Raw genomic sequence first — 25,693 nt, 5'->3', positions numbered from 1 at the left:
CTATCAACACAAAGGGTCTTGGGGAACGCCTTCCACTCAGTTTTATACTCCAAGTAGCAAATATTCATGTAGAGTACTTTTGAGAGACTGAGAACAACATTTCAGAGTTCTCAACATTTTCCACATCATAGAGTATGGAGACTGAGACTGAGCTGGAGCGATAGCACAGTGGGTAAGGCGTTTGCCTTGCACACAGCCAACATGGCCAACCGGAGTTCAATTCCTCCGCCCCTCTTGGAGAGCCCATCAAGCTACCGAGAGTATCTCGCCCGCTCGGCAAAGCCTGGCAAGCTACCCGTGACGTAGTCGATATGCCAAACACAGTAACATCAAGTCTCACGATGGAGATGTTATGGGTCCCCTCGAGAAAATCGATGAACAAAAAGAGGACAGTGACAGTGACAGAGTATGGAGAAAATAATGATTGATATTGTTGGATTCATTGAAAAAGTTTTGGGTTTCCAAGAAGAGCAGCTTCCTGTGGAATAAGGTCCCAGTAATTTTGGCTTGTGCCTCATTCAGCTACCTACTGAACAGAGAAATTTAAGTTTAAGACTGTCCAGGTTAGAGAGCTAACTCAGGTAGGGTAAGAGACTGTCTCTCACTCTCCTCTGAAAAGGTAGTAGGAGCAGACAGACTGTCTGCATTGTAATTGTAGACATAAAGTATGTGGGAAGGTTTCCAGAGGACATATAGTTTGTGAAGGAACATGATTCTGGTATGCTGCAAAGGTGCATTAAGAAGTGAAGAAACATAAAGACCAGATGTGACAGGTTAACTGTTGACTTTTAATCTAGATAATGTGTGGTGAGTGGTTAAGTAATTTCTTTCTTCTTCATTATCCATTTGAGCTTTCCCTTAGGAAACATGCTAGCTATAAGATAAATAAAACTAAAATCTAAAACTGTTTTCCCTCTTTTATTTAACAGATGGCAGTAAAGTTGAGAAAATTCACTGGTGTTGAGCTTACGCTCACTCTCCTTCTGCTTACAGTGCTTATCGTCACAATTCCTCTAATTGTGCTTTTATTCAGGAATGGTTCTGCATCTGAATCAGGTAAAAAACAACTCAAGAACTCCAGTCTTTTTGATTGTCTGGTTACTCTTATCAGAGCAAACACTTCATCCATTGCAAGGAACTGATGCTTCCATGTTGGCAAGAGTGCATAGATGTACACGTGTGTGTTGTCCTTAGTTGTACGTAGAGTGCATAGATGTACTTGTGTGTTGGTGAGCAGTGTCTCTCCAAGAAGCATTCACTGTAGTTAGTCTAAGTCCTGACTCTCTTCCCACTTAGCCTGGTGCATGACTTCACAGAAATTCTTGAAATCATTTGTTTATTTTTAATGAAAAATTTTAATGCTATTAAGACTAATATTTAACAGTATGAAAGAGCAATATGTTGTTTTGTTGTGTGTGTGCATGAGTGTTTGTAGTGTGTATATGTTTGTACAAAGGTTCAAACCAGAGCCTCACATGTGCTGAATGATATCTCTGACCCTTGAAAGAAGAATATTGAAAGCAATCAGATATCAAAGAACAAATTAAAGTATTTCAGGCATATTTAGTTCTTAAAAAATGTATCAGAGATAACTTGTTAAAAGTTTGTGGTCCCAGATAATTTTCTTAATCAGCAAAAGTTACAAATAAAACCCTTTTCTTTTCTTCTTATTTTAATTTTTTGGATGAATCAGTTTGCCAGCACACCACTGCCAGAGCTATTCATATATGTGCTTTCTCTTTACATTAATTAAGTTTATCCTTCAGTAAACCTTGAGTTTAAGATGATACATATAATGAATTTGACCACTTGGTATTCAGAACTGAGACACTGAGAACGAATTTGTCTTTCAGAGACTGACTTATCTTACTTAATACAATGTCCTCATTTCCTTCCTTTATGTTGTACATGCTGAAGAATTCCTTTCTTTATTAATTTATTTAATTTTAACTTTATTATATTTTGATGTGGAAGTCACACTGGCACTTTTAATGGGCTACTTTCAGCTCTGTGCATGGGGACTGCTCCCAGTGATATTTGGGGGGTATGCAGTGCTGGGGACTGAACTCAGACTTTCAGCGGACAGTTGCTGGAGGCTAAGGGTCCCAATTCTATAAGAATAAAAATAATAATAATCATTCTAACATACATAGTATTTAGAATTCCCCTCTTTAACATATTCCAGTGCATGTTTGTACCACATTTCTGATACATTCATCTGTTAAGAATATGTTTATTTGTTCATTGATGTTCCCCAAGTACCTGCCAGAGAACCAGTACATAACCATGCTCTAATAGCTATAGAGTAAGTTCACAAGATATTATTGATATGCTACTAATGATTGACTTGGAATTCTAGGCCCAAGTATCACTGAAAATGGATGTATTTTTATATTGTTAGATTTAGATGCCTCTCTAGTGTTGGCTTTTAATAAGCTTTTTATAAAATGAAAAAAACAAACAAAGAAACAATGACAGCATTGTTTTCCTAAACTGACTTGGCTGACTTCCAGGAGGAAAATGTGGTGTGTGTATGTGTGTATGTGTGTGTGTGTTGAGGTGTGGGGAGGGGGGGTGGGGGATTCATTAGTTGAATTAATGTCAACACAAACTCATCTTTCTAGTAGTTAAAGAACAAGTTCCTACTGTCCTAAAGGAATGAATAGATTATTTACATTAAAAAAGTTTGTTTAACTGTTTTGCTCTAAAATGAGTTATGCTGAGTTACTCATGACTTGACTGAGATTCATCAAGGAACCAGAGGAACCAATACCTTCAGGATCAATCTGTGCCTGGCATTTCCTCCTTCCTTGTCCCCTTGACCCCAGATTATGCAACCTTTATATTTATGAGAAGTTAGATTGACTAAAAAATGATTCAACTGAACATTTTATAATCCTGAAGCTGGAATCTTCATTTTGGGCAGAGGCCAGTACCCATGTGGGATTTTTCAATTCACCACTTTGAATTAGAAAGCCTAATGAAAAAAAAATTTGTCTGAATGCTTCTATTAGCTAATTGCAGAAAGCTTTAAAGAAATCTCTCTTCCTGATAGTAGTACACAACCAACCTATATTTTCTATTTGATCGCTTCTTAAATCCAATTAAAGTGCCTTGGTGAAATCTAGCTGCCAATGTCTATGTTATTGTTCTCTCTCTCTACAGTTTTTGTCACTGAAGATTAAATTTCCACCAGAACGTTCACCCTCAAAAGTATTGCTTAATGACAGAGCAAGCAGAATTCAGGTTCTTAGGATTAGAGAGTGACATTCAAGGCAACATCCTCCTCTTCATGCATAAATCAGCAGATGGGGATAGAGAAGGACAGAGCAACACCTTCAGGTGTCTTGGTAAAGAACCAGATACCTAATGCCTTAGCTTTTGTGAGTCTCTGCCCTAACCATCCAATTCTCCCTTAGTAGTGAAAGAGCAGCTATAGACAATGCATTAAAAAATAAAAACTGGGCCAAAGATAGTACGGGGTTAAAGTGCGTGCCTTGCATATGGCAGAATCTGGTTCAGTGGCTATTACTGTGTATGATCCTCTGAGCACAGAGCCAGGAATAAGCCCTGAGGGTCATCAAGTGTGGTCCCAAGTTCCCCCCACCACCACTACAAAATACCCGCAAAATACTTCATGTGGCTTAGGCCTAAGGACACTATATTTAAAAATAAATTTTAAAAGTAAAAAAAAAATTAGGTAATGACCTGATTCAGCCCTCAGACCATAGTTTGTTGGTTCCTGAATTAGCAATAATTGTTTTTTTCCTTGGATGGTTTCCAAACAAATGGTGGAGTCAAATGCTTGCTCTTGTCCAGAAGGGTCTTGTTTGTGGAAAATGATACAGACATACCTACAGTCAATAGAAGCAAACAGAGTCTTTATAGAGTGATTCTTCATTTCATGACCTCAGAGTGAAGGGAACTCAGTCATTTGTGGAATGCATACAACCAAAGGTGTTGAGAACTGGGCTGGAGCGATAGCACAGCGGTAGGGCGTTCGACTTGCATGCAGCCAACATGGCCGACCCGAGTTCGATTCTTCCACCCCTCTCGGAGAGCCCGGCAAGCTACTAAGAGTATCTCGCCCGCACGGCAGAGCCTGGCAAGCTCCCCGTGACGTATTCGATATGCCAAACACAGTGGGAATATTAAATGCTTAATATTGAATCTGTTTAATTGTTATTTTATACTGGCTTTTAGGTGCAGTTCCAGATTTTACTGAGTGTGCGAAAATAAATAATGAAAATCGGATCAGCTGCATCCTTCACCAGACACCCTCAGAGGTATCATCCATACTTGCATGATAGTAAAAAAGGAAGACTTGGAAAATTCCCTTGTGTCCATAGACTTTAAAAAAACAAACAAAAAAAAACACAGTTCACCCATAATTTTGAATTTTATTTAAACCTTAAGTTTCCTGTATAAGCATGTCTCATACAAAAGTCAGATTTATACTAAAACTGGGTTTCTTTTCTGTTCACTACTTAGTCATTCGTCTCTGAAACTGCCTGTTTATTACTATCTGTCTGTTTGTCCCTCTTCTTTCACAGTTCCACAAGTTATCTAGGACCTAAATCAAAAAATCCATGCACAGGAGGTCAAGGTAATTTTAAATAAGGACAAAGTTTTGAGAGTTGTATTTTGGGAGGAAGATAATAATAGGCAACAGATTAAAGGTAGTGCATACATCTGGGTTATTAATTCAGTCTTGATAATCTGCTGAAGTCCAGCTAGATATTTGCCAGAGACCAGTCCTGGAAAATAGGTCAAAGCAGAGGAACCACTTGGGATCAAGGAAAAAGACAGAAATAAGAGACAGAAGTGTGAGGTGAAGGACTTATCAGCTGTGGACTGAGAACTCCAACTTCTCTTCACATTCAATATTTACTGCTTTGAACCACTAATCTTTAGTAAAACAAGGGTGGCATTCTATAGTCAGTTTTCTATCTATGCTAATCTAACCCAGTTAGACTTTTGCATATCAAAAACTCTCTACATATCCAGACAAAAGTTTTTTAGTGGGTTTATCTCCTCAAGTGATATTTCCTTAAGCAGAGCCTGAGTACTCTGGAACCTTGCCTCAGTTGTTTTCCAACTCAGAAATAGGTTTGGAATACAGTTTGGAAAAGGCTTCCCAGCTCTTGTCTGCCAATTCTGCCTTTCTTCTGATTCTGTCTTAAACTCTTAAACCTTTATCCCCACGACTACCTGTTTTTGTTTTGCTAATAGATAAACCAGAGTTTCAGGTTCACAGGCTCTGTGCTGGCTCTGTGGCAGCTTCTCTAGACTACAACATAGTACAGTGTTTCTTGATAATATATTGAAATCCAGCTAGATATTGTGATTGTAATGTGCACCACAAGTACACTATCCATCACTTTGCTTGCTAAGAATAAAGACCAAGTGCAGCATTCTGAGTGACACTTCCTGATACACAGCAGCAAGTTTCTATCAGGCACAGAATAGAAGCTTGCTACAGGTGGCAGTGCTGACCCATGTAATTCTATAACTATCCCTGAGAAGAGGCTGCAATAATGCCCATTACTTTTCAGAGGTGCTGTTTTGGTCTACCCAAAAGTCATATTACAAAAAGACTTCATTTCCTTTTCTCATTATCCTCTCTCTCTTCTAGAGGGTAAAAGTCCACTTCAGTATGGGGACAAATATTATAGACGTTATCAAGAGGGCCATGAGGTTGATTAAGTTCATTTTCCTTGTCATAAATTCTACTAGTAGAGCTATACCAACCAAATAACTTGCAAGCATGTAAAATAAAGATCTCAAAAATATCAAAGAAATTGGGAATCACAAGATAGAAGAGATTAGTGTCAAAGAGAAAATGACAATCTGGAAAGATAAATAAGATTTTGACCAATGGAATGTGGAATGAAGTATATATATATATATATATATATATACACATATATATTTCATATATATGATAGAGGAGGAAATAAGAGGCACATATGTCACTTAATGAATCACTCTGTATAACCAAAATATTCGGTGGGGAACAGAAATATGACTAAGGTTGGAGTCTAAGAATAAAGGTCCTTTTATGAGCTACTTTGTCAAGATTTGGAACTTGTGGTCTAGAATGTTGTATAGAGTGTTGGGCTTGCATAGAGTGTTGGGCTACCCACTCTCTATTTGATATTTGATCTACCCCCATGCCAGATTTTGACCTGTCACAGTGTACTAGTGACCTGTCTTAAACACAGTGACCTGTCTAAGTCGATAGAAAACTTGATAATTTTCTTTTTTCCTTTGGTTTTGGGGCCACTACCTATGCTACTCAGTGGTTACTCCTGGCTCTGCAATCAGGAATAACTCCTAAGGGAACCACATGGGATGCCGATCAAATCCTGGGTTGACCAGGTGCAAGACTAGTGCATTAGCCAGTGTATTATCTCTTTGCTTCTTAGTTATTTTTCTTTGAGACTCTATAGCTCCACTTAGACAAGATTTGTCAAATTTATTTGACCTTTAAAAAAAATCTCTCAGTAACCCCCAATCGCAAAATCCCTCCCCCCTCCCCGGGATGAACAAACAGAAAGCTCCCTCCAAACTGCACCCATGATTACTCTCATCTCCGTCATTCCAATACTCCCCAGGGGGTGCTATTGCCCACTTTGGGGAACACTACTAGGGCATCCTCCCATGTAGATTTGATAGGGATAGCTCTATACTTATTCCAAATCTGGGCATTCTGAAAGAACCCATCTCTTTCTGTTTCCTTGATGGAGCCCTTTGTTCACAATGTCAGAGCTAAAAAATCCACTGGTGACAGGGTGTCCAAAGTTTAGTGTAAATTCCAGAAATGTAGTTAAAGAAAGAGTTGGTGGATCATTTAAAACCTTTTTGTTTTCAAGATTACACTGTGCTGCACAATAACTTGGGAGAACAGGAATAAATGATTAGAAAAGCCCGCAGACCCCATGTCACCTCATGTAAATGGGTAGGATGAGAACAGCTAGCAAGTCCGTGTTTCCATGTAGATAGCTACAGTGCTAATAATCATTTTTATGGAGCGATAGCACAGTGGGTAGGGCATTCGCCTTACAAGCGGCCAGCATGGCCCACCCGAGTTCGATTCCTCCGCCCCTCTCGGAGAGCCCGGCAAGCTACCGAGAGTATCTCGCCCTCAGGGCAGAGCCTGGCAAGCTCCCCGTGACGTATTCGATATGCCAGACACAGTAATAACAAAGTCTCCAATGGAGACGTTACTGGGCCCGCTCGAGCAAATCGACGATCAATGGGAGGGCCTTTACCTTTACCTTTATGGTAGTATTTGAAAGGTTATATTATTAGAAATGTAATCATCTCTGAAAACAGACACTATCATCTAGTTATTATATATTAGCCTATAATATCTTCTACCAAATCCCATTTTCTTATCAATGAATATGTAATGGGTCAAGTTTTAAAATATATTAGAGTATATTGCTTCCTGCTGTGGGTCACCACCCTCAAAATGACTCCATGTTTGCACAGCATTAGTTGAGAAATATCATTTAGGAAGAGCAGTAAGCTATAGAGCTCTGGATAAAACCTTGGTTTTGTTTTATCCCTTAAACTGATGGTTTTACCATTAGGTCGCAGCATGTTAAGGCAGCCTGATTCTATGCACCAGGAACTGACCAGCTTTTGCTTCCGAAAAATGCCATGATCTATTTGCTTGCAGACTTTCAAATTCCTATCAGTGAATTGCGAGTTGGCTCAGAAAAGTTCACTTGCTATGCTAATAAAATCACTGCTTACCTTGTACCAGGAATTTCAAGTCCTGGCCAATGTTCTCTGAATATTTATGGAAGACATAAGCACAGTTTGGGAATGCAAAGCATACAGATCATGGATTTGCAAAAATGACAAGCTCTTTTGATAGTTTTTGTTGTCACATTCACTTTGGAGTGGAACTTTCTCACACTGTTTCTGAAACATTTATACTTCACTCTGGAACCCTTAAACTTTTTCTTTATTTACATGTTTTCCTTCCTTGTTTCACACAATAGAGAATTTTTCCTACTGCTTTCTCCTCAATACTGTATTGGAGGTCAGACCACATTCCATATTATTTTGCCAGTTTCACTTAAGTTGTAACTCTTGTCCAATTTAAAAAAGAATTTTGTGTCTTGGGTCTAATTATTTTCATGTACCATCATGTATCATCTTGATAGCTTCTTGCTATAACTATTTTCCTTAGTTTCAAGACCCATTTTAATTTTTCATGCCCAAAACTCTGCCTCACTTCCCACTTCTCACTACTCCTCCGCTCCATGATGGAGACTGGTGTTTTGATGTGAGTCAATAACAATAAGCCCCTTTATCAAGCTGTTTGGCCACTCTTTGCTTTTTATCCAGTTCATAGAAAAAATAATTTCTCTTTGGAAAGTAAGCAAAAATCGTTTTCGTTAACATCTTTCTCGATACAGTCCCCCTTTCTTTGTAATAAAACACTGGAGTCTTAACAGTGAATTTTGAGAGGAAAAATCAGTAACTACTGATGAATGTTGAATGCGTCATGAAAGTTTGTCTCATGGTGATGTCATTGCAGAAATACATGGTTATTCTCTCTTCCTTATGGTTATTGGTAAAAAAATAGCCTTTGATGAAATCTAATTGTTCAAATAGTTATGCAAATTTCTCAGGGTTTGTGTGTGTGTGTTGTGTGTATGTATTGTGTGTGTCAAAACTTACCCCATTGAAAGTATGCTCAGCGTAACTCAACCAGGGAAGGGGAAATGCGGGTTATGAGAACTCAGCTTTGGCTCTGCCTTCTTATTAGCTAAGGAATCTTTGACATTCACCTCACCTGTGTGGTCCTTGATATCTGTGGGTCTCAGATTCTTACTCTGTGAACAAAAGTATATTTCTGGGATATTGTAATAAGTGACCCCCAAGTTGAGTGACTGAACATATCTCTCTCAGTTTCTGTGGTTGGAGAAACAGTCTTGGTCAAGCTGGTTAAGAGTTGCTGAACACTGCAGTTAAGGAGTCTCCCGGGACCCCTTGCAAAACTCCTTTTCGATCCCTGCATTGATGTCACTGAGTTACTCAAGGGTTGTTGAATTGATGGACTCATCTCCTTTTTTTTTTTTAATTTTTATTAGTGAGACACCATGAGGTACAGTTGTGGACTTACAAGTTCTTGTGCTTGGGTTTCAATTACACAATGATCAAATATCCATCCCTCCACCAGTGCCCATTTCCTACCACCACGGATCCCAGTATCCCTTGGGTTTTTGGTCAGAGGGCCCTTCACTTCCTTTTCCCGGGTTGGCTCCTCCTTGATACAACCCCCATGCACAGGTGAGGACTGCATGAGAGAAAGTGAAAGAGAACAAGCAAGAGATAAGGTTTTCCTGTAATCTAGTGAGCAAGGTCAAATTCTTTTTCCTACATTCTATAGTTGCTAAACTACATTCTATAGAGTTTAGAATTACTATCTTTGTACTTTTTTGAACTTAACCAGATTATTGCTTAATCTGGGACTAATCCCAGATTACTTGTGAGAAAGGGACAGTATCCATTTCAGTCTCTCATTTTGCCTTAAATTGGGATATAAGGTAAAGGCCTAGTCTTTAAGAACTAGAGTCTTTTACGGTTTCAAATAACAATTTGCCTTGGTAGGAGTTGAGACTATAGGTATATAAATGTATATCTGTAAATATCAATATATAACATATACATAGATATATATTCACATATATGTCAATATAGATGGGGTATGTCACATATGCATCTTCATTTCAAGGTCCATGTAGAATTGATTTGATTTCAAGATTTATGAATAAACTTAAATTTTTTTATCCCCCCAACCATTATAAATGAAACTACGTATGTAATTTAGGGCTACTGGTGCTATAACTATTTCATTTTGTAATATTAAATTAATTTCTCAATTTTATTGTGCTGAAATATATGGAATTGCTTACAATCCCTATTAAAAATAACAGTAACAGGGAAGGATATTGGCTGAAAAACCATCAGTTATGAGTACAAACTCTGCTTTGAGTGACAGAGCATAATTTCTTCAAGTATCAGTTCCCTTATTTGTAAAATGAGAGTAATGATGATACTGTGCCATTAAATAGCACTGCAGAAGCACTGTCATTCCATTGTTCATTGACTTGCTCTAGTGGGCATCAGTAATGTCTCCATTCGTCCCAGCCCTGAGATTTTAACAGCCTCTCCTCTCATCTTTCCCAACTCTGCTGTACTGGAGACTCTTTCAGGTCAGCCAAATGAGACTATTTATTGTTACTGTTTTTGGCATATCAAATATGCCACAGGTAGCTTTCCAGGCTCTGCCATGCAGGTGGGATACTCTTAGTAGCTTGCCGGGCTCTCTGAGAGGGAAGCAGGCTTTGGCATGAGCTCTAATAACTTTTACAGGCACTCCAGGAAATCCTACTGGATTGATCTCTTCTGGGAAATTTGCTTTTTGGTCTCTGGATCTTGGCCATTGATGAGATTACATGGCGCTGAGGGCAGTTTGTGGGTGTGACTGCCAAGCTACTGGAAAATCAGGTATCTGGGTGGAGGAGGCCCAGTGCCAATTAAAGCAAGCTTGGAAATCTCAGCCCTGGGTCCCATGTACCTGGGTTCCTCTGCCGGTTCCTTCGTGCATTAGGCTCTTCCGAGCATGTAGAGAGTGGCCTTGAGCATGACTGTGACTGGGTTCTGAAAGTTTTCGGCTGCTGGGGCTCTGCTGGGGGCAGGGAGGGAAACTCAACTTGCCCCCTTGCGAGGGGGGCCCAGTGAAGACAGCCTGGTGCGGGGGCAGAGGATTCTGTCATGCCATTAAGTCATATTTCTAAATGATAAGTTTAATTTATAAATGGAATCTACCAATCCATGCAGTTTCTTTTTTTTTTCTTCTTATATTTTTATAACAGAACTGGCAGAGGAACCCAGGTGTGTGGGACCCGGGGCTGAGATCTCCAAGCCTGCACGGTTTGGGACTGGACCTGTCAGTAGCTAGACAGTTACACCCTCCAACTGCCGTGTAATCCCAACAACTGCCAGGATCCAGAGATTATCACAAAAAGCTCCTGGGAGCAGACTATTTATTTACTTTTCTCTAAGTTTTCAGGGTACCTTAAATATTCAACCCGCATGGCAGAGCCTGGCAAGCTACCCGTGGTCTATGCCAAATAGACCAAATTGATATGCCAAATCCAGTAATAAATGGATCTCATTTCCCTAACCCTGAATATGCAGAGTCGAGAAGGATATGGAAGGAGAGGCTGATAAAACACCAAGGCAGACATAGGCTGCCAAAACGCAGAAAAACAAAAATGATTGTCTGTACTTTTAATGCTCGTACGCTGGCATCTGCTGCATCCATTGAAGATCTTATGGTACAAGTGCGAAAGATCAAGTACGACATCATTGGTCTGACCAAAATGAGAAGACATCAATCCCATCATGCTGTTTTCGACACTGGAGAAGAACTGTTCCTTGGAACATGTGATAAAAGATGCATCGGTGGTGTCGGTATCCTTGTCAACACAAACTTAGTCATGAGCATTGATTCATTCGAATGCCTAACAACCCGAATCGGACGATTACACTTGAATAAATGTGGCTCACTACCGGCAATTTCTATCTTTATTGTCTATGCACCAACATCCAGGTATGGTGAAAGAAAAATGGAGAAATTCTACATGGAGCTGGAGAAGTTCTATAAAGAAGATCACACCTTCTACAAGATCATTGTCGGTGATTTTAATGCCAAGATAGGACCAAGAAGATCAGTCGATGAACTCCACATTGGAACCCATGGCCTGGAATGGAACAAACAGGGTGACAGATTGTCTGAGTTCATCATGTCAACCAAAACCTTCCATGGTAACTCACAATTCCAAAAGGCTGAATCTAAACGTTGGACATGGGATTCTCCCGATGGACGGTTCCACAATGAAATAGACCACATCATATTCAATCGGCAGTTTTGCCTAACCGATGTTGCTGTTGTCCCAAAATTCCAAACGGGATCAGACCACCGTCTTCTTCGTGCAAAATTCTACCTCACAGAACGAGGAGAAAAGAATGCAAGGTTTAAGAAGAGGACTCCCAGAACAACCACCAACTGGGAGCTCTTTGGCTCTATTGCGGCAACATGGGAAGATGCCGTCATTGACAACATTGATGAGGAATACAATCGAATGATTCAGCACCTCCATGATTGTGCAAGGAATGCCAAGAGAGAGATAACCACAAAAAACCGTCTTTCTTTGAACACTCTTGAACTTATTCGCCAATGTGGCTTGGCACATGCCTCAGGCAACCACAAGCGAACATCCGAACTGGCAAAACAGTGCAGAGAAGCCATCAAGGATGATCTCAAAAACTGGAGAGCAGTAATGGTCGATGCAGCAGAAGCTGGGAAAAACATTCGTAATGCCCGCCTGTCCTTCACCAACTACAAAACCAAGATGACTGCCCTCCGACATCATGATGGATCTATCACATCTTCCAGAAGGGCAATGGAGAAGATTATTCATGAATTCTACTCAGATCTCTTTAATAGCCGCATCCACTTACCCACATACCACATACCACATGATGGATATGTCATTGTCATTGTTCTCCCTTCCGAAATCCAACATGCCATCTCGTCGGTAAAGAAACAAAGAGCACCTGGCCCAGACAAGATCAGACCTGAACACCTGAAGAACTTACCATCAGTACTCATCAATACATTGGCTCGACTCTTCACACGCTACCTGTCTGAATGCAAGGTTACATCCCAGTGGAAAACCAGCAGGACTGTACTACTATACAAGAAAGGAGACATCCACGACATTGGCAACTATCGCCCAATCTGCCTATTGTCTGTCATCTACAAACTATTCACTCAAATCATCCTGAATAGGATTAGCAGAACACTAGATGAAGGATAACCATATGAACAAGCTGGATTCTGAAAAGGATTCAGTACCATCAACCATATCCACACAATAACCAAGCTCATTGAGGTATCTCGGGAGTTCAAGATGCCGCTATGTCTAACGTTCATTGATTTAAAGAAGGCCTTTGATTCTGTTGAGACGGAAGCGGTCATGGAAGCCCTAGTCAATCAGGGCATACAAACTCAATACATCAGGATCCTTCGTGAGCTCTATTGCGGATTCACTACCAAGATCTCACCATTCTACAAAGAAGTAATCATCCATATCAAGAGAGGGGTTCGGCAGGGGTGATACCATTTCACCAAAACTCTTCAGTGCCACCCTCGAGAACATCATGCGACGACTGGAATGGGAAGGAATGGGAGTGAAGATAGATGGTCGGCAACTACACCACCTCCGCTTTGCTGATGACATCGTGCTAATAACACCAAACATCAGCCAACCGGCACAAATGCTGAACGACTTTGACCATGAATGTGGAAAGGTCGGACTACAGCTGAATCTTACGAAGACAATGTTTATGAGAAACAGCCTTGTTCCTGATGCTCCATTCGCTCTCAACAGAACCACCATCTCCGAATGCAACAGTTATATATACCTAGGTCAAGAAATCAACATGATGAATGACCTGGCACCTGAGTTGCGCAGGAGGAAGAGAGCGGCTTGGAATGCCTTCAAGAGCATTGAAGAAATAACTAAAAGGACAAAGAACCTCCAGCTACGAGCACATCTCTTTGATCCCACTGTTCTTCCTGCATTAACATATGCCTCAGAGACCTGGACCCTACGAAAACAGGATGAGAACGCTATTCGGGTCTCTCAAAGAGGAATCGAAAGAACTATGCTTGGAATATCACGATTCACTCAAATGAGAGATAGAATCCGGAGTTCTGATCTTCGTCAACGCTCAAGAATCAGGGACGCTGTCTCATTTGCCAAGACATCAAAAATCAGATGGGCTGGACACGTAATGAGGTTTACAGACAACCGCTGGACTAGAGGCATTACTAATTGGATTCCACGGGACATCAAAAGGTCACGTGGACGCCCATCTATAAGATGGTCAGACTTCTTCGTCAAGACCCTAAATGATCGGTTTGAGGCTCTGCATGTTCCTAGAACGAACAGATACCATTGGGCTACGCTAGCACGCAACCGGGATGAATGGAGACGTTACTGGTACCCGCTCGAATAAATCGATAAATAACGGGGATTAAGTGATTAAGTGATAAGTGAAGTGATATTTTTATTAGTGAAACACCATGAAGTACAGTTGTAGACTTACAAATTTTTGTGCTTGGGTTTCAGTTATACAATGATTGAATACCCATCCCTCCACCAGTGCCCATTCTTCACCACCACCAGTCCCAGGATCCCTCCCTCCCCCTATCCCCCCATCCACCCTACCTCTGTGTCAGGGCATTCCCTTTTGTTATCTTTCTCATTTTGAGTGCTGTGGTTTGCAAAAGAGACATTGAGTGGCAATCCTGTTCAGTCTATAATCTACTCTCATCATGCATTTCCTATCCTGAGAGGAACCTCCCAACACCCTTTATTTGGTGCTTCCTTCTCTCTCTGAGCTGCCTTTTCCCCTAGCGTGTGCGGCTGTCCTCAAAGCCATGGAGTAATCCTCCTGCTACTTATCTCGGCTATTCTATGGTGTTAGTCTCCTATTTTGTTACTTTATGTTCCCCAGATGAATGCAATCTTTCTATGTCTGTCCCTTTCTTTCTGACTCATTTCACTTAGCATGATACTTTCCATGTAGTACCACTTGTATATGAATTTCATGACTTCATCTTTTCTAACAGCTGCATAGTACTCCATTGTGTAGATATACCAAAGTTTCTTTAACCAGTCATCTGTTCTCGGGTATTCAGGATTTTTTTTCCAGATTCTGGCTATTGTAAAGAGTGCTGCAGTAAGCAAACAAGTACAGATGTCACTTCGACTATATATTTTTGCCTCTCTGGGATATATTTCCAGGAGTGGTATTGCTGGGTCAAATGGGAGCTCAATTTCTACTTTTTTGAGGATCGTCCATACAGTTTCCCAGAAAGGCTGAACCAGTTGGCATTCCCACCAGCAGTGAAGGAGAGTCCCTTTCTCGCCACATCCGTGCCAAAACCGGTTGCTTTTGGTCTTTTGGATGTGGGCCAGTCTCTGTCGTGTGAAATGATATCTCTTTGTTGTTTTGATCTGCATCTCCCTGATGATTAATGATATAGAGCATTTTCTCATGTGCCTTTTAACCATTATGATTTCTTCTTTGAGAAAGTTTCTGTTCACTTCTTTGCCCCATTTTTTGATAGGGTTGAGTGTTTTCTTCTTGTGGAGTTCAACCAGTACTTTGTATATCCTTGATATCAACCCTTTGTCAGATGTGTATCCGGAGAATATCCATTCCCATTCTGTAGACTGTCTTTGTATTTTGGTCACTGTTTCTTTGGAGGTGCACAAGCTTCTTAGTTTAAGATAGTCCCATTTGTCTATCTCTGTTTTCACTTGCTTGGCCAGTGGCGTGACATCTTTGAGGATACCATTAGCTTCAATGTCATGGAGGGTTTTGCCAACTTTGTCTTCAATATAACTTATGGATTCTGGTCTGATGTTGAGGTCTTTAATCCATTTTGATCTTACTTTTGTACTGGGTATTAGGACAGATCTGAGCTCACTTTTTTGCATGTAGCTGTCCAGTTTTGCCAGCACAATTTGTTAAAGAGGCTTTCCTTGCTCCACTTCACATTTCTTGTCCCCTTATCAAAGGTTAGATGATCATATGCTTGGGGGAAATGGGGAAAAAGAAAATGGGAAGAATCAACCTCCCTAACTTCAAACTCTACTACAAAGCAGTAATAATTAAAACAGCATGGTACTGGAACAAAGGCAGAGCTACCAACCAATGGAACAGGGTCAAATATACTGACATCTTCATGCAGTTTCTTAACTAGTCTCTTATTTCAGGCCATCTGTATACAGCGTGGTTGTTGCTGGAATCCTGTAGGGGACATGAAAATTCCGGGGTGCTACTATTCTAAGAATCATGGCTATCAAATGGAGGGTCCTGTGAAAGAAACAAATACAGGTAGGCTGTATTGACAGGAACAGGAGGTCAGATACTCAGAGGATGGCCCCTGGGCTGCAGAAGGAAGGTTTGGCACGGGCAGGTGCCTGCCCATGACAATAAGAACTATAATCTATTTGACATCAAGATCACCTTTTTGGGAATTCAGAGATGTGATCTATTGCCCACTCTGGATTTACTTAACCTTTGTAACCCTGGCAAACTTCGTGGCCTTTATGGTTCCCAGATTTCTAACTTACAGAGAGAAGGAGTTGATTCTGAACTGACTTTACAACTCTGATAAAATGTGATTTTATCTATTTATTACTTTGTTTCTTTTTTATTACATACTACTAATTTCGAATCATTGGGAATTTCCCACTAAAGAAGAACGAGTTCTTGCATGCCTGAAGCCCAATCATAAATAATTTTGCAACTTGACTATGACTTAATAAATTTTTAAAAAAAAGAATAGGTTCTTAATACCTTTTTGTACTTAAAATGACTGCTATTCTCAAATTACTTAGGAGAAAGGGATTATATACATTTCAGTTTCCTTTGGTTCTACTTTCAATTGTGGTGTAAGGCATTTACTTCTTTTAAATTCTCATTGAAATTAGAATTATAATCTATTCCCAAGTTTTGTTCAGGGGGCTGAAGGAGGGGTGTATTCCTAATGATTTTGGCCCAGTCAGGCCAATTATTCAACGTGAGGGTCTGAGGATATGGTGCTGGTTAGACCCTGCAGTGCCAGGGACTGCCAGGCCACCCTCGTGGTGTGTGACCCACCAGACCCACCAGAGTTATAACTGACAGTGCTTGAGGGACCATGCGATGTCAGGTATTGAACAGGCTTGGCTCTAAGCAAAGTGTGCACCTTAATCTCCATCCTCTAAAGTGCAGTTTTAATGACATGAAAATTATTGTCAGTTTGGAAACATTTGATGAAAGTTAGCTTGCCAGTATCAGCATCTGAGGACTGAACAGCTCATTCTGAGCCCTCCCTAAACCCCAGGTATAGTGTGAAATAATGATGAACTTTCTGGGGAATAGTGGAAGGCGACACTTCTGGGGAGGCCATTAACATCAAGGGAGAAGCATCTTACTCTCCCAGGGCTCTTTTCCTAATGGAGTCTTTTAGGATAATCTTGACGATGACGTGGTTTATCTCTTAACAAGGGAAATGGACCAACTGAGATGTAGCCTAAAGATAACTTGGCAGGGATAGTAGCCAGAGACATACACACTAAGAGTGCAAAGGCTGTTGGGTACAATAGGAAGGCAATTGGAGAAGTTTTCCATCATATTTTGTAGGAGAATTGCCTAGACGTTGATTCGGAACCTGAGTCAAGGTGTGAATGATGTCTCTATTTGCCTCTCTATTCTTTTAGAGAATAAAGCTATTTTGCCAATCCCTTTAAGTTAAAGCCGAATTTTCTGTGGCTACTGTCTTGTGAGTTGGTCCAGTCAGCTCTGAAAACCCTCTCCCTCTCGCTTTAGGTTTCACTGCACGATTGCGAAGTTTACCAGTTCCATCCGCGTATGGAAACAGCGTCAGCAACGTTCTCCTCACAGCAGAAAAACAGACCTCTCGCCGCTTCCACTTCAAGGTTCTAGCGGGTTTAGAGTCTCAAATTTTAGAGGCATTTGTTCCAAACCTGAAAAGTGAAGTGACCATGAGAAAATAAAGTTTTGCTAAACCAGGGGTTTTCTTTTATGGTGATGATTCTTACGTAGCACCTGGCCGATAGAGCTAAGCTTTTCTTAGTGTGGTAACTCCCTAAATATAGTATAGAGAAAATTGGTGAGTTGGGAAATTCTAGAGATCACAGCTCTCAGCAGATCCTCCTTAAGACTGATTGAGGACATTAGAGGTAAGGGCTGGAATGGGTGATATAAAGTACACATGTCTGTCAGACATTGTGTTCACTGAGTTTGTGCCCAAGTTCCAGTATTATTGGAAGAGAGATTGGGAATCCCAGGTGATGTTTCCATTTTGAAGACAGCGAGGTTTTCATCTTGGTTCTCTTTGCCTTCTTCTCTCTGGGCAGTTGACAGATGCAGACAAGAAAAGATTTGAAGTGCCTCATGAAAATGTGAAACCCTTCCAAGGAAATGCTGCTCCTAACTTGCTCTATGACGTGAAGGTCTCCCAGGAACCTTTTAGTATCCAAGTGATCAGAAAGAGCAATGGGCGTGTTCTGTAAGTATTAAAAACCATTCCAAGGCTCAACAAAGGGAAATTTCTGGGGAAGGGAGACAACTGGAAAAGGATGCATTTCACCAATCTTGCTTGGTTGGTGACCAGACTATACCTCTAAGTGTATACTCTTTTATTTTTGCCCTCCTTCATCTTTCCTACTTCTTTGTTCATTTTTCCTCTTTATTTTCCCTTTTGTATTCTTCATTTTAAAAAATTGAATCATTGTGAAATACAGTTACAAAGTTGTTCATGGTTGGGTTTCAGTCATACCATGTTTCAACAACTATTCCTTCTCCAGTGTAAAATTCCTACAACCAATGTCCCCAGTTTTCCTGTCACCATGCCCCCAGAGCCTCTCTCTCTATATATCTCTCTGTTTCTTTTTCTCTTTCCTTCTGGTCATGATGGTTTGCAATACAGATACTGATAGGTTATCATATATATCCCTTTACCTACCTTTAGCACTCAATTCTTGAGCAGAGCGATCATTTCCAACCACCATCGTCATAGTGGTCCCTTCTCTATCCTAACTGCCTCCACCCTCACCTCATCTTGTTGCCAGCTTCCAGATATAGACCAGTACTCCTAATTCTTGTTACTAATGTCCTTGGGCATTAGTCTCATACTTTTTTTTAATATCCCACAAATGAGTGTGATCAGTTTCTCTTTTTCTGACCCAATTCACTCAGCATGTGTATCTTCCAACTTTCTAATCATTAGTCCAGTCATACCTATTTATGGAATAACTTCTATATCCAGAATAGTGATCTGGTCCTATAGTAGGATGGGTAGAAATAATCCTAAGAAATTCGCAATAAAATACTCACTCTTGAGAAATCCTGAGTTCTTGCATCCATGGAGAACTGTCACAGGAACTCAGCGGGGTGGTTAAATAGAAGTCATGGAATCACTAAAATTTAAGAGCCCTTCTAAGCAATGTGTTGTCTCTACTTTACTTGCCTTTATGTCCCTGTGTTTTGCACGTGTGTCTAGGTTGGACACCAGCATCGGGCCACTCGTATTTTCTGACCAGTTCCTGCAGATCTCTATGCAACTTCCAAGTGCCAATGTGTATGGCCTGGGAGAACACGTGCATCAGCAGTACAGGCATGATATGAACTGGACGACCTGGACTCTGTTCTCCAGAGATACAGTTCCCAATCAGGTAGGCTTTTAGGATATATACCTCTCCAGTGACAAGCTCAGTCTCTCTCTCTCTCTCTCTCTCTCTCTCTCTCTCTCTCTCTTGCTTTTTGGGTCACACCTGGTGATGCACAGGGTTTACTCCTGGCTTTGCACTCAGGAATTATTCCTGGTGGTGCTCAGGGGACCATATGGGATGCTGGAAATTGAACTCTGATCGGACGCATACAAGGCAAACACCCTACCTGCTGTACTATAGCTCCAGCCCCAAGCTCAGTCTCATTTATAAGAGTCATTCCTAGCATAACATTACCATGGTTAAGGTTGAGATTCTAGGTGGAAGTCACTTGGGTCTGGATTCTGGTATTTCTGTCTCTTTCTCCATTTATAAAATGGATCAATATGCTAATCTTATAGGGTTATGATATATCACTGTATCACTGTATCACTGTCATCTCGTTGATCTTCGATTTACTAGAGTAGGTGCCAGTAACATCTCTATTCCTCCCAGCCCTGAGATTTTAGCAGCCTCTTCCTACTCATCTTTTCCCAGTGATTGGAGGCTCTTTCAGGGTGAAGGGAATGAGACCTATTGTCGTTTCTGTATTTGGCATATTGAATACGCCAATGGGAGCTTGCCAGTCTCTGCCCGTGCAGGCGGGATACTCTTGGTAGCTTGCTGGACCATCAGAGAGGCATAAATGGGTAGGAAGTGCCTTATAAGCGGCTTCTCAGCCTCGAGGTCTGGAAAGCAGCCTGGAGCGTGGCGGTAATGGTTAGTGGAGGTTGGCTATCAGGGCTGGGTCCCTTGGGGTGGGGAGGGCTCTCACGCACCCCACAGCCTGGTCTGGAGTCCCAGGGTGATGATATAAGTTAAATGAATTTATAGGCATAGAGACTCAAGAAAACTATCTGCCACATAGTACATATTCTTTATTTATTTTGGTTTGGAGGCCACATCATCACTTCTCAAGAATTACTCTTGGGGGGCCATATCCAGTGCTGAAAGTCAAATCCAGGTCAGGATAATGCAGGACAAACACCTTACCTGCTTACTATCTTACCCAGTACCTGCTCTGTGCTCTTAAATAGTAACTTACTTTCTTAAGTAACGAGTTTCAGAGTTACTATGCATTACTGATAGTTACTAAAAGTACTAATAGTTTAGCAACATAGGATATTAAATTATACTTAATTTAAATTGTGCTGTTTACAATATGTATGAACTCTATTTTTGGTGGGGAATTGACCCTCATAATTTACCAACTTAACAGGGCTGTCAGTAAAAAAAAATAGTTCCATTTTTTTCCTGGCTTTTTTGATCACATCTGACAATGCTCAGGGGTTACTCCTGGCTCTGTATTCAGGAATTACTCCTGTTGGTGTTCAGGGATCAAAACTGGGTCAGCCACATGCAAAGCAAATGAGTCACCCGCTGTGCTCTTGCTCTGGCTCCTATAAAGCTCTATTTTATTTATTATTTGTGTGAAGAAAATTTAGAGCATTGCAAGAACAGAAACAATAGAATTTTTGTGGTTTTTCTCTCTCTTAAGATTTTCTTTTTTTTATTGCATGTCTGTTTGGTTTGACTGGTAAATCCAAAGCAAAACCACTGACAGGTTCTATCCACCACTTATCTGATTACACAGAACTAATGATGGATCAGTGAAGAACACAGGAGCCTTGGATCTTTGATCCTCAAAGTGTATAGCCCGGGATCTCCATTTCCTCTTTCATCTACCAATTTATCTACAATGCCCGTTGCCTGCACACCTAATTTTGAAACATGTCATTTGAGAACAGTGATTCTCAAATGTGTCTGCACATTGGAAAGACAGGGTCAAATTGCACGAAGTATCCATGTCTGTCTCCATACCAAGGGATTCCATTTGGTTTGAGAGATAGCATGTGTCAAAAACTGTTCTTCCCAGCTGTGATAAATACCAGGAGGTTCACGCCATGGCTTTGAGGCCAGCCGCACACTCTAGGGGTAAAGGCAGCTCAGATGGAGAAGGGAGCACCAAATAAAGGGTGCTGGGAAGATGCGCCCAGGACAGGAGATGCATGCTGAAAGTAGTCTCTAGACCGAACATGATTGCCACCCAATGCCTCTTCTACAAACCACAGCACCCAAAAGAAGAGAACAAAAGGGAGTGCCCTGCCACAGAGGCAGGGTGGGATGGGGGATGGGGGGTGGGAGGGATACTGCAATTGGTAAGATGGAGAATGGGCACTGGTGGTGGGTTGGGTACTCGATCATTGTATAACTGAAACCCAAGCACAAAAACTTGTAAGTCTACAACTGTATCTCGTGGTGTTTCACTAAAAAAAATGTTCTTCTAAAACTCTCAAGTCTTTCTTGAGTTTGAAAGACAACTGGTAAGAGGCCTTATGAGGCCTAACAGAAAACTGTTAGAGTTCAGGTATCTGCCTACTAGCCACATATTAGTTGTCTGGCTGATATTAAGACTCTATAAGGTTTAGACTACAAGATTTTACACCTTTATTTTTATACTATCTTGCTGCAGGATAAAACTAACCTGTATGGTGTACAGACATTCTTCTTGTGCCTAGAAGATGCAAGTGGATCCTCCTTTGGAGTGTTCCTGATGAACAGCAACGCCATGGGTAAAGGACTGAAGGAATGTGTGTGAGAAAGTGCATGAGTGACATGTATTCTCTTTCCTGCAGCATTGAGAAAAAAGGAGCAGAGCCCTATAGTGATGGCTAAACCGAAGTTTGGGGTTTCATGTGTTCGTTGACTTCCTGTTCTTTGTTCTTCATTAACATTTCCTGTAGTTCGGGGTTCCTTGCCAGGCTTAAGATGCTGAGTCTAGTTACCTCCGTTGGCCTATTTCATAGAATAGAGGGAAGACAGCTAATGCTAAGACAATTTTTACTAATGTGCTCTTATTCTTTTGACTTTGATCCTGTAGGGGGGGTTGACTGAGGTACTGGTAGGAAACAAACAATTCCTCTGAGTCAGGTGTTGATGATGAAATCTAACCAGGGAGCTAGGATTGAACAGTAAACACTATTTTCTAGCCATCCAAGGTGAGCAAGGTAAAGTGAAGTTCCAGGATCATGCATAGTATCACTGTATCACTGTATCACTATCATCCTATTGTTCATCGATTTCCTTGAGCAGGCACCAGTAACGTCTCCCTCGTCCTAGCCCTGAGATTTTAGAAAGTGCCACATTCGAGGCACTTTCAGGGTCAGAGGAATGAGACCCATCATTGTTACTGGTTTTTGGCATATTGAATACGCCACGGGCAGTTTGCCAGACTCTGCCTTGCGAGCAGGATACTTTCGGTAGCCTGCCAGGTTCTCCAGAGTAAGAACTTGATAATAAGATGTCGCTCAGCCGCAAATGCAGCCGTGCACTTCTGGGAGGTAGGTTTTATAGTCTCTGGCTGTGGCTGGAACTGGAGATCTTCAGCCGCTGGGGCTCTACTCGGGGCACGGAGGGAAACTCAACCTGCCTTCCTCCACGGGCCCCGTGAAGACAGTCAGGCATGGAGGCAGGGGACTCTGCACTGTTCTCTTCCGGGAACTAGGTTTTATAGTCTCTGGGTCTTGTCTGTTGATGGGATTACACAGCACTGGGGCAGAGGGTGGGTGTAATGCCTACATACTGGAAGATGAGGAATCTGGGTGGATGCAGAGTAAGATAAAATTATTTAAGATCAAATGAGGTAACATGGTAGAATACTACAAAGTGTCTAGATAACCCATCTTTGAAGGTTTTAAGAGTCTCACCCTCTACCACCCGAGCTAGCTAGGTATTATTGAAGGTTTTAGACTAGATCAATGTTTCTCATCTTGTTTTCCTATGACATCAGTAGTACACCTCAGGTGGCAATGAATCAGTTACCAGTAAAATCATTGTAGAAAATCAACAATAGATTTTCTCGGTTGATGTTGGGCATTGAACACGGATCTTCTTCTCCCCTGAGAAGCAAAAGACTGGATCTGTGCTACAAATAGTCTGGATGGTTCAGAAACCGTTTTGGACCTACAATGAGATGAGCATAGATATTGAGAGTAAACCCTGCTTTCAAAAATGTAGCCTCCAATTCATTCATGAACCTCTCTCTTGTAAGCCACCTTCAAATCAGTTTACAAATGCATCCACTTTTCAGGGAATTTCAAAGAAAAAATTAAGATGTAAATTTTTCAGCAACTTTTAGAATCTATATATTTGATCTAAGATGATTCTAAGACATTCAATAAAGTCTTGGATGATTCAAAGACTCCAGTGTCTTAAGAATCGATTGGACTGAAAGGAACAGAAAGCAAATTATTCATCTCTCTTCCTCTCTTTCTATATCATCTCTCTCTATCTCTGTATCTATCAATTATTTTGGGAAGTGTTTTTGTGGTGAATTTGACTGGGGTGAGACATCTGTCAAATGGTAACACAGATGCCCTAAGGTGAGCTCAGGGAGGACAGAAACCTCCTGTGAAGTAGAAGGTGAAATGCTTACTTGATCTTGATTTTCAATATGACCATGAAAATGGGGCCTCGAACTTCACTGCAGTGTGCTGGGGCTCACTCTTGTTGTGGTTCTGGGGACCACTTTTTGTGGTGTGAGAATGTGCTGTGGGTAGTACTCAGGCAGTACTCAGGCATCATACTCAGGGGTGTAAGTCAGACCCTCTATCATTAAAACTTTCTACCATCTCTACCACGATGTACTCAGGCAGTACTCGGGTAGTACCCAGGGGTTCAAGGAAAACTCTCTACCACCGCAATTGCCCAAGTCAAGTCAGGTTTCAGGAGAAAGTCCCAGAATCATGACACTATATGAGTTGTTCTATGACCAGGAGTATCACTTCTGAGACTTGTGATTGGGATTTATAATTTATGATACAATGTCTGACTTATTTTGGTTTGTTTGACTCTTGCTTGCTCTGAGAGTCTAGCACCTAGATGGGTTGCATTCTTATAACTTGGAAGATTATGGTAATAGAAACAGCATGTTCTATGACTATGAATATCAGCAAAACTCTATGCTCTTAAGTACAATTCATGGGGACCTATAAAGCAAACTGACAAGACAGGTTAGCAAGACAAAAGGAATTCATCTTAGATCAACAGGACTTTGGAGAAGAGCAGTTAGAGTTGGGTGCTTATAGCCCAGAATTCCTGACAGGTAAATAGGAGAGAGATATTGTCTTTGGCAAAACATAGCTTATAGGAAGAAATGGGATATAGAAAGGGCTCCAGTGGGAAAACAAATGACATGGAACAATAAATGAGGCTGAGGGAGAAAAATTGGGTGAAACAGTCTGCTTGTGAGGACAACTATTTGATGAGATGTAAATTCATTGCCTCAGAGATAATAGAGTTCTCAGGTCGGGGTGTGGTTATTAAATGACCAGGTTATTTATTAGAGAGATTCTGTTTCAGGTTGATAGGGGAGTCCAGAAACTCAAAGACCCTTAACTTAAAGTAGTTTTGGTGCCATAGTAGTTTACTCTGGACTACCCATGAAACTTGTTGCTTTTTGATGGGAGCCTATTTTCTGATAAGGGAATATTATACTGCAAACACCAATGTTGGGAGTCTCTTCTCTTGGGATCTGGGGTGCTGTGAGATTGTAATCAACAGAATTTGTTCCTTCAAAACCAAATATTGTGGCATTGGAGTCAACTTACTTCAGTTCACATGAGTGGTGATCCTCTATTCTAAAATGTCATAATTATTACTCTAGAATAAATTATAACTTATCTCTCCTTTTTTATAAAATCTTTCCAGAGGTTACTCTCCAGCCTGCCCCAGCCATCACTTACCACACCATCGGGGGCATTTTTGACTTCTATGTGTTCCTGGGGGACACTCCAGAGCAAGTTGTTCAAGAGTATCTAGAGGTAATCTCACATTGCCATGGAGCTGACCAAGGAAATCCTAAATAGCACAAACTCAACCAAATAAGCAATGGGGCTCACAAAAAAATACCTATTCTTACAAATCTAGTATTTTGAGTGGACTACCTCAGAGATGATTTATAAAGTGGTTAAAATTTAGAACAATGTTCTGACTTTAGTGGCTAGTATGCAGAGAAAAGGAAGCATGTTCTTTACCTCCAACCAAGGTCTAGAGAAAGTTTTATTAAAACAGAATATTCGCTGGCTTTCTTTCAGCTCATTGGACGGCCAGTCCTTCCCCCCTACTGGTCACTTGGATTTCATCTCAGCCGTTATGGTTATGAATCCCTAGAAAAGATGAAAGCAGTCGTGGAGAGAAACCGGGATGCCCAGATTCCTTATGTGAGTAACGCTTTAGGAAGCCTCCCTAACCAGAATCTTCTTGTCTGTACTTTCTCCCCCTGAGTGATACACACAAGAGTTTTAAAT

General features: G+C 41.0%; 1 protein-coding gene across 1 annotated transcript in view; it reads left to right on the top strand.

Annotated features, from left to right (window-relative positions):
* The first annotated feature begins 11,258 nt into the window (after positions 1–11,258).
* LOC130032398 (maltase-glucoamylase-like) overlaps positions 11,259–25,693 on the top strand; it is a 192,411-nt gene continuing 177,976 nt past the window's right edge. The window contains 10 exon segments of the mRNA XM_056123956.1: positions 11,259–12,285; positions 12,288–12,406; positions 12,408–12,482; positions 15,885–16,005; positions 17,485–17,594; positions 18,036–18,187; positions 19,181–19,352; positions 21,859–21,958; positions 25,095–25,207; positions 25,481–25,606. Of these exon segments, the coding sequence (XP_055979931.1) occupies positions 11,304–12,285; positions 12,288–12,406; positions 12,408–12,482; positions 15,885–16,005; positions 17,485–17,594; positions 18,036–18,187; positions 19,181–19,352; positions 21,859–21,958; positions 25,095–25,207; positions 25,481–25,606 (2,070 nt within the window). The 5' untranslated portion in view covers positions 11,259–11,303.

The sequence above is a fragment of the Sorex fumeus genome, unplaced genomic scaffold (assembly GCF_029834395.1).
Source record: "Sorex fumeus unplaced genomic scaffold, SorFum_2.1 ptg000048l, whole genome shotgun sequence".
Lineage (NCBI taxonomy): Eukaryota > Metazoa > Chordata > Mammalia > Eulipotyphla > Soricidae > Sorex > Sorex fumeus.
Note: the sequence above shows the minus strand (reverse complement) of the source record. Positions and strands in the feature narration are given on the sequence as shown.